The sequence below is a fragment of the Apteryx rowi genome, unplaced genomic scaffold (genome assembly GCF_003343035.1).
Source record: "Apteryx rowi isolate R43461 unplaced genomic scaffold, aptRow1 scaffold_577, whole genome shotgun sequence".
In the NCBI taxonomy this organism is placed as follows: Eukaryota; Metazoa; Chordata; class Aves; order Apterygiformes; family Apterygidae; genus Apteryx; species Apteryx rowi.
This window is the reverse complement of record NW_020450846.1, coordinates 527,266-536,380: the sequence shown is the minus strand read 5'-3', so window position 1 is coordinate 536,380 and position 9,115 is coordinate 527,266. Positions and strand designations below refer to the sequence as shown.

The following is a 9,115-nucleotide window of genomic DNA, read 5'->3' as shown; positions in this document are numbered from 1 at the left end:
GCCCCGCCCCTTCCGGCGGCGGCGGGGTCGGGAAGGCGGGAACTTGCCGTCGCCCCGCCCCCCGGCCGGCGCGCATGCGCGGCGGCATGAGACGGGCGGCTATGGCAGCTATGGCGGTGGCGGGCGCGCGGCCCGGCACGGTGCTGGGCACCATGGAGATGGGGCGGCGCGCGGGGCCCGAGGACAGCGCGGCGCTGCTGCGGGCCTTCCTGGCCCGCGGCCTCCGCCTCCTCGATACCGCCCACATGTACGCGGGCGGCAGCTCCGAGCGCATCCTGGGGACGCTGCTGGCCGCCGGTGGCCCGCCGGGTACGGGGCAGGGGGGCGGCCCCGGGGCCCCGGGGAGGGGTAGGGTCGCCCCTGGTCCCTGAGGGAAGGGGGCGTAACGGTCGCCGCGTAACGGTCACCGCTGGTCCCTGAGGGAAGGGGGTGTAACGGTCGCCCCCGATCCCTGAGGGAAGGGGGTGTAACGCTCAACCCTGATCCCTGAGGGAAGGGGGTGTAACGCTCAACCCTGATCCCTGAGGGAAGGGGGTGTAACGGTCGCAGCGTAACGGTCGCTCCCGATCCCTGAGGGAAGGGAGTGTAACGGTCGCCCCCGGTCCCTGAGGGAAGGGGCTCCCGTGTGAGGACCGACCCGGGGAAAGTCCGACCCCGGCCCCTGAGAAGCAGGGCCTCCCCCTTGCAGCGTGCGCCTTCCTCCCTGTTTATGTGCCGCCTTTCTTCCTCTCTCCTGTCAGTGGAAATCGCCACCAAGGCCAATCCGTGGGAGGGGAACACGCTGAAGCCTGAGAGCGTCCGGTCGCAGCTGGAGACGTCTCTGGAGCGGCTGGGGAGGAAGAGCGTGGAGCTCTTCTACCTCCACGCCCCTGACCACGGGACCCCAGTGGAGGAGACGCTGCGTGCCTGCAATGAGCTGCACAAAGAAGTAAAAGGGGGAAGGCCAAGCCCGGACCACCTCTCAATTCCTTCCTACCCCCTTTTTAAATCAGGGCTGCTTGTTGTGCCCTTCAGCCTGGGGGTTGCACAAAAAACCACAAAGGAACAAAAAGCAAAAGGGAACACAGCGGACTGGGGAAGGGCAAAACAACTGATACTCTTTTGCTTGTTCACGTGATGCACTTTGCTCTCAAGAGCTCTTGGCAAGCGTTAGAACGTTCGAACTTTGCTTTCTGCTGTATAAACTCACTAGGTTAAAGTTAGTGCTGGTAATGAGTGAAGAAGAGTTCATTCTCTTCGTCAATGTCATTTAAATCAAACAAACGCCATTTAAATTAGAAGGTGTGAATTAACAAAATAGGGGAAATATTTTTGTGAGATCTTATAATTCATCTTCATCTGGAAGAGGTAAACAGGGATGAACGGAGAGCTCTGGGGACTAAAATTTGGTGGCTCTTTTTCACTGTATGCGTTAGCACCGTGTATGTACAAACGTACTCCTTAAAACTGGAATTAAATACCCTTTCATTCCTTTACAGGGAAAGTTCAAAGAGCTCGGTCTATCAAACTATGCGGCGTGGGAGGTAGCAGAAATCTGCACCATCTGTAAACACAACAAGTGGGTGATCCCAACTGTGTACCAGGTGAGGGACGTGGGCTTGCCACGGGCCAGCGCATCTTTTGTGGAGGCTGAGACGAGTCAACCCAAAAGAATCTGAGGCTTTAGATCAAAACAGCTGATGGCAGGTTGCCTGTGTTGTTGCAGTGACATCTGGTCGGTCACCATGAGGTGGGGTGTGGGAGCCCCTAATCCTGGAACAGGCCGCAAGGTGCCAGATGTAAACACAGAACAGGAAGCTGCTGCAGTTAGTCTGGGAAGTCCCTTCAGGACACGCATGATTAGAAAGTGGGGTGAGGTCATTTCTCAGATAAAGCTGAGTATGTGTTTGTTGTCTGTGTCAGTAACTCCCTTGATATGGAACTTAAAGTTTTTGCGTTATTGAGCAATCATTTAGAGAATTTGTTGCTAAGCAGATAATAACCTTCTGTGACCTGAAGCCTCTCTGTTCTGATCCCTTCTGGATAAGATATAATATTGTTAGGCAAGGGTGGGGAAAAGGCTGTTCMGGCTCCTTTGGTGCACCATTGATAAAGCTGTGATTCATAGATTGGGGCACTCGCACGCTGTTTAGTGGGAGTTAGTCAACAGGTATTCAGGCTTTGAAATTCTGACATTTGGCTGCTACAGATCCATTGTTTTTTCAGGAACTGGTGAAAAGGTTAAACAGACCTGCATTTTCCCAGACTGTGTATTTGGCCATGAGGACAGGTCCCAAAACACCACGTTTTATTTCTGAGCAGAAATTAAGATGAGAGGAAAAGCAGAACAAGGCGCAGAAATGCATTACTCTCAGCATTAACTGCGTTGTTGCTGATGCGTGCAGCCCAGACTTGGTGTCACTGCTATATCATACCTAGGTACCATCCGATAAGCGGACGTAAGTCATGACTTACTAGCCAGGATTTGTGCCAGGAGGCCTGAAGCTATTCTGTGCAAATCACCACTGTTGTGAGCTAGTGTTTGAAGTTCTTTGTCCCCTTCATATTTGTGGCAGGGCATGTACAATGCAACCACTCGCCAGGTGGAGACCGAGCTGTTTCCTTGCCTGAGATACTACGGATTGCGGTTCTACGCCTACAATCCGCTGGCTGGTACGGGGAGGAATGGGTGAGGGTGAGGAGCTGTGCGTGGGGTCACGGAGGCTGGGAGGGCCATGGCCACGGTACACCAAAAAGAGCCAAGAAATTGTTCTGCAGCCCTCAGCTTTTGTTAAGGCGTTGTACGTGTCGGAGCTGTCGGGCTGCTGCCTTWCTCCGGCTGTGGATTGATTTTGTGACTCAGAATTGGAGATGGCAGTTGTCACTGATGGATTACAAGGGTGATCAATCAGGGTTCATTTTTACATCTGCAAATTGGAACAGCCACATTCGGTCCATTCCTTCCTTGGCCTCCAGGCCAGTGCTGCTGGACAGACCCTGCATGTAGAGCTGTGGGTGGTCATGGAGGCTTGGAGACTAAAATTCATGAAACGCAGGCTATAGAAGAGCCAGCCCATCGCTAACGTGTTGCTGACCCTTTGCAGGAGGACTGCTGACAGGCAAGTACAAGTATGASGACAAAGATACAAACCAGCCTGCTGGAAGGTTTTTTGGGAATGACTGGGCTCAGGTCTACAGGGACAGGTATGTTTTCAGCTAATGGAAGAGCAGGGGGATGGGGCAGGAATGGCTGCCTCCAAAACCTAATAATCGGTTAGGAAGCAGCAGAACTGACCAAAGCTTGTCCGGTGATTATGTCCACAGGCTTGCATCCTCTCCGGGCTGCTGCAGGGCAGCCTTTATGCTGCCCCTCTTTGGGACCTGGGTAACAGGGTGCTGAGCATCTTCCTTCTTTCGAATGCGGTTGGGGCCACGGCTTGTGTTTAAGCTTTGTGGAGAGGCTTTTAGGCTCAACTTCCTCCCAACTTACTGTGAAGTCCTCAGAGGCTAGGAAGAGCTGTATGAAACCTTCTGAAAGCCTTTCGTACTCGCTTGGAATATAGATGTATGATTCATTAGAGGAAACCAGAGGTCTCGGAGGCAATAACATTCCTTTCCCTTGTTGCAGATACTGGAAAAAGCACCATTTTGAAGCAATTGCCCTAGTAGAAAGAGCTCTAAAGGATGCTTACGGTTCCAATCCACCAAGCCTGACTTCTGCTGCTTTGCGCTGGATATACAATCACTCCAAACTTCAGGTAAGAGCTCTGATACTGCTGTAGACAGCAGTCTGCACAGCAGCACCAGAACTGGGAAACGACTGTGTACAAACAGTTATCTTTTCATCTACGTGTCCCTCAGGCTTGTGGTGCTCTAAAACGAGCACTGCTGTATGGGCTGTGCTTGCCAGGCTGTTGGGATGCAGACAACTGTAGGAGTGAGGCAGCTTTACCTTTCTGCATCCTATCTTGCGTTCATGGGACTGGAAGGTGGAAGATTTTAAGTGCCAGTTGCTATGGTCTTGGCTTCCCACCCAGGCARTTTCCCTGGGAGAAGATAACTTGGCTTTTCACTGGGCTAGGAAATTAAATGTTATATTCCCCATCTCCCYCAAATGTCCCTCTGGCCACCCAGAGAGTAGTAACGGGCAGCTTTTGAGGAATTGCCATGTTGTGGAGATGGTGACTTGCAAGGTTCTGGCCTTGTAAGCAGAGCTTCATTGCGTCAGTYGTCTAAACATCCCATAGTTACTGCTTTACTGCGTTGCTCGAAAGAAACGTTTAAAGATTGGCCTGCGCTGGCTCAGGAGGTGAATTAGGTTTCTTTCGGGATGGGCAATTCCTCTTACCGCTTTACAGGGTTCCCTCGGAGATACGGTGATTATTGGCATGTCCAACTTGGAGCAGCTAGAGCAGAACCTTGACTACAGTGAGGAGGGTCCTCTGCTCCCGGCTGTAGTGGAAGCGTTTGATAAAGCCTGGAACCTCACTGCCCATGACTGCCCCAACTACTTCCGCTAGGAATTAGGGCAGGGAAAAGAAGGCTGGTGCCAAGGGGCTACATAATCAGATTTGCTAGAATCCACACCAATAGGTTGTGATTTTCCTATGTGACTGAAACTTGTAGGATCAGCCTTTCTTGTACCTACACTAACACTGTTGGCACTTGTGCAGGCCGTGCCTTATTCTTTCTCCCCTCATGCACCTTCACTTCTGCACAGCGTGTATTATGATTTAAAGATGCCGTTGATATGGGAAAAAGATTAACTGGGTGAAGGCCACTGTGCTGCTTTCGGTTATTATGGTATCTTAAATTTTAAATAATTATGTATATGAATAAATATTTCTCTAACCCAGACCTGATCTCTGATTTGTAGCATAGCTTATGGTTTATGTTGCCACAGCTCGATCCAGCTCTAGTGGCAGCTAGGAGYCCTGCGACTGGGGAGCTGGTGCAGGCACAACAGAGAGCTGCCTTCATTGTGGAAGGGACTTTGGCCAAACCCTTGGACCTTTGTTTCCTGTATCCCAGCTGTGGGCCTAAGCATACCTGAAAAGACTAGAGCCAACCTTGAAACAATGAGCCGATAGGAAATCTGTGGCCAGGACACGAGTCGGTGATGTATTTTAAGTTGAACATCATATGAAAGAGCCTTAATTTGTTTGGCCAGTAGGAGGGGGCGTATTAGAAGTAACAGCCTTCCTCTTTGCTACATCAGCTTAGCTGTTCAGCACTGTCTACCTGACTTCCTTTCAATCTGTCAACATCAGAAGCTGGAACAGGAGACACAAATTCAGATTAAAAAACAAACACCAAGCTCAGTCCGGCTGAATAAGGAATTTCAAGATGTCAGCCTGGAGGCAGCACCTTGGGAGTCTGACTGTGACTTCTGCAAGACAGGCCATCAGCTACCTACAGGAGCACGCTGCCTCCTTTCGCTGTTCCCCAGGCACTGGCACCTCTTATTTCCTAAATGATTTTTCCCTTTCCCCCCCCCCCCCGCGTGGCTGGTCCGTGCACCATTCACCTCCCTAGTTCTATCAGGAAATACAGCTTCTGTTCTTTGATAGAGCCCCTGTGTGTGTTCCTTCAGCTCTGCTGTGGTTGGCCTCTCCTTATCAGCGCTCAGAGACATTGAAATAAATAGATTCTTCTGTAGCAGAAGATAAACATGACTCCTTAACATCTTACCTGGTRTCACGTGCGCTACGTGTAAGCTGCATCACGAAATACTAAAGCTTTGCTAAGTAGCGTGGATAGGGAAGCTTCTACCTGAAGCATCTGCTCGAGCCTTCAGCTCTGCACTCAAAAACAGACTTGGCCCAGGCTGTCTAGAACCAAAATTAATCCTAATGTAATAGAAGTTAAAGCATTACCGAGTTGGCTCCACTGTAAATGTGAAAGTTGACTGTTGAAACAGAAGTGGATCTCCCCGGAAACTGCCCCTTCTTCTGAGGGACTGCAGCTTCTGTTGCTGCCAAGTAGACTGTTCAGACTTTTGTGCACAGAGATTTTTACGTACGCTCTGCCTAGCTTTCACATCTGATGCGGTCTCTGAGTACCACTGGATCTGATCAATAACAAGCAGCAGTGACAACAATCCAAAGTTTTATACATAGGTTTATATAAAAAAACATAATTAGATCATCCTTTACGAAGAGCGTGTTTGAGTTGATCAGCCTTGTCTTCCTGCTGCAGGCAGGGAAGGAAAACACCTCTTCCTTTGTCTCTGAAATACAGTAGAACTGTCTAGTGTCCAAATGCAAGGACTGCCGCTAGTCCTCACTGCTGTCGTCTTCCTCCTCCTCCTCCTCTTCCGCTGCCTCTGCGTCTCCCTCAAGCTGCTGGAAGTCTCCCGTCTCGGAGTTCCACACAAATTTGATGGTCACTTTGAACTCTGCCATCTCATAGCCAAAGAGTTTCTAGGAAAGGAGACACACTCATCTGTCATTCCTGCTCGGCCGTCTCTGCGGCAAGCCTAGCTAAAATGCTTCCACTAAGTAACTCTTCCACATGGGGACTGCAGCAAAGCAAGAAGCAAAGTAACTGTTAGATTTAAAATGACAGAAAATCTGAATGCAGACGCTTGGGGCTAAGGTTCAGAGATGAATTCAGGTCTATTCCAATTTAATACTCTTCTAGTTTCACAGCTAGCGTCAAAAGCTTCCTGTATGGGCACTGCCTAAGTTAGTTTCGGGAAACATTGCGCAGAACAGTCACTTTCTCTAATAGGCAAGAGTTAGTACAGGGTTGCTCATTTTGCTGATTGTTAATGTTTAAGAAATACTGAAGTAGTAACTGTTTAATGACCAGCTCGGCCTCCACTGCATTTTGGATTACCAGCTCTTCAGAGTGGCTGTTAAACCTCAGTTGTTGGTACTACTGCCTTAGAGCCAAAGCAGAGTTTCGGCGTGCGTGTTAAGAACGCACAAGAACATTAGCTGCATCCTACTGATTCAGATCAAGAAGTGCTATTCACATTTGTCTGAGACCTCATACCCTCAGGGAAAACTAAACCCAGCAGTTAACAACGGCTGTGTATCTGGAAAGATTCAGGGGAGCTACTAGCTCATGCAGATGCCGTGCTAAAGCATTACTCACCAGGACACGAGCTTGTTCAGGGGTCAGAACGTCCCCTTCTTTGCAGACTTCATAATCTGAAAGTAGCGTCACCACTCCTGCAGGAACAAAAGGGAGAGGAAAACCTGTGAGGGTTTCCCTGTGAGGAAAACAGCTCAGAGCTGTTGGATGGATCAGAACTTCCCACCAGTCCTGATTCACCATCCCACGTGAAGCCCGTGGCAGATGACAAGCCAGCTCCTAACTGAAAGACAACTTTCTGACCTGACAGCGTTTTGAACAGACAGGAGCGTAACCAGGGCAGATGTATGAGTTAGTAGCAAGCATCAGTTCTTGAAATAGGCTTCTAAATACTGAATAAGCCCACTCCAGCCAGTAGGGATGCAAAGCCAGGACTAAGACTTTCTCAAACACTGTCCTTCAATTCTACCTTACTATCTAACCTTCTCCTAAAAAAAAAAAAAAAAAGCTCATCTGCACAGACCTTACTAAGGTGGCAGTAACCTTTAGCAACTTGCAGCAAAAGTTTGTAAAGTAAAAATTAAGTGGCAGAAGGGGAATTAAGTTCACCTACCTTTCTTTAAAGCCGTTGGCAATCCCAGCTGCCGTAGCTGAGGCTCCATGGAGTGGGGAAACTGCTCCAAGGGCCCTGTGTCCAGGCTCACTGTGTACGTTGCCTTGTTCCCTGCACGGGCAAAGTCCACCTCTTTGAACTGGGAGAACCATCTGGGATAAGGGACAGGAGACAAGAGCATTAGCTGCTGAAGGAACATCCCGTGGGCTGAGACCAAGATCATTCCCAGCTGATCTCTTCAACAGGGAGCAAATCAGGATAGCATTTAACTGTGAGCTTTGTGGTACTCTCCATTGTTGCAAATATCCGAGGAACTTTAGATGTAAAACGGGCTAATAAAAGACCATAACAGAATTCCATGGGGTAGGTGAGTACGCAAGAAAGTTACAGATTAAGAGTGAAATTCAAACAGAAGAAACGCAAGCAAAGAGCGCAATCAGCTCCATTTACAGGCAGGAGATGAACACACATAATCACCACAACTATCCTCATCTATTGATGAGTTGCGCTGTTACTGCGTTCCCTGTCCTCGTGCGCTCAGCTTTTGCGTTATCAGAGCCACACGAAACGGATGACCCTTCCGTGCTCTTTGTAATCGCAGCGTAGCTTTTCCCCTGCTGCAGCCTTCAACATTACAGTGCCACAGCAAGACAAGGGGGAAAAACCCCATGAGAGCATCACGGCTTTAAGAGCAGCGGTAAGTGCAGTGGTTCAGCATCACAGCTGTCAGTCACACACATACTTACTCATTCACCTCATCTTTGGTGCGATTAGTGAACAGGAGACCGACTTCACCTCTCAGGTGTTTGCTGACCTGGAAGAAATAAGCCATCCGTGGGATCCAACAGCACACCTTAGGGGCAGCGCCCAGGCGCTTGTCGTTTTCTGGCGTTCGGCCCAGTGCAGCTACGAAAGTCCACAAACCCCAATAATACAGAAGTCTGTACAGTCAGTTCTACTCATAATCAAACCTGACTTTTGGGCTTTTAGGTGTTATTTGATACYGATGCACTAAGTTAAGGACAAAATCTACACAGAAAGGGGATCTGAAAAGCTTTGCCTTGACTTGAAGTTTATTCCACAATAAAAGCAACCGTTTTGACAAGCTGTTCACCACACAGCCGGCGTGGGTGAGACACCTCAGACACTGAAACGCTTCGGCCTTCCGCACGTACCTTGTGTAAATTCTCCTTGTACTCGCTGGCCGGCTCACGTCCTAGCGCCACCATCATCACCTTGTTTTTCCCGAAGAAAATCCTGAGGCGGCAAAGGGAAAAGCGCCTCAGTGCCGGCGGCGAGCCTGACCGGCGAGCGGGGCCGCACCACCGCCACCCGCCCGCTCACCTGCTGTGCTTCCACGCGTTTCTCACGTCCTTCAGCTTGTCGTTGCGCATGTTGGCCACGGAGAAGATGAAGAGGCGCTTGTAGGTGTCCACGCATTGCCGCAGCTGCGAGGCGGGAGCCGTCAGGGGAGGCTTGGCC

General features: G+C 50.0%; 2 protein-coding genes across 2 annotated transcripts in view; one reads left to right on the top strand and one right to left on the bottom strand.

The window, feature by feature from the left end:
• Nucleotides 1-81: 81 nt before the first annotated feature.
• Nucleotides 82-4,836, top strand: LOC112973965 (aflatoxin B1 aldehyde reductase member 2-like). The gene is made up of 7 exons (XM_026082437.1): nt 82-309; nt 741-928; nt 1,479-1,583; nt 2,556-2,652; nt 3,084-3,183; nt 3,608-3,737; nt 4,338-4,836. Exons 1-7 carry the CDS (start codon nt 87-89, stop codon nt 4,497-4,499), a joined length of 1,005 nt encoding a protein of 334 aa, XP_025938222.1. The 5' UTR covers nt 82-86; the 3' UTR covers nt 4,500-4,836.
• Nucleotides 4,837-6,081: 1,245 nt separating this feature from the next.
• The window catches only part of MRTO4 (MRT4 homolog, ribosome maturation factor), a 3,328-nt gene continuing 294 nt past the window's right edge, over nt 6,082-9,115 (bottom strand). The window contains exons 3-8 of the mRNA XM_026082438.1: nt 8,978-9,081; nt 8,809-8,890; nt 8,380-8,447; nt 7,634-7,785; nt 7,081-7,157; nt 6,082-6,401 (exon numbers count right to left, since the gene is read on the bottom strand). Coding sequence (XP_025938223.1) covers nt 6,255-6,401; nt 7,081-7,157; nt 7,634-7,785; nt 8,380-8,447; nt 8,809-8,890; nt 8,978-9,081 — 630 coding nt within the window. The 3' untranslated portion in view covers nt 6,082-6,254. The remainder of the gene's footprint in view (nt 6,402-7,080; nt 7,158-7,633; nt 7,786-8,379; nt 8,448-8,808; nt 8,891-8,977; nt 9,082-9,115) is intronic.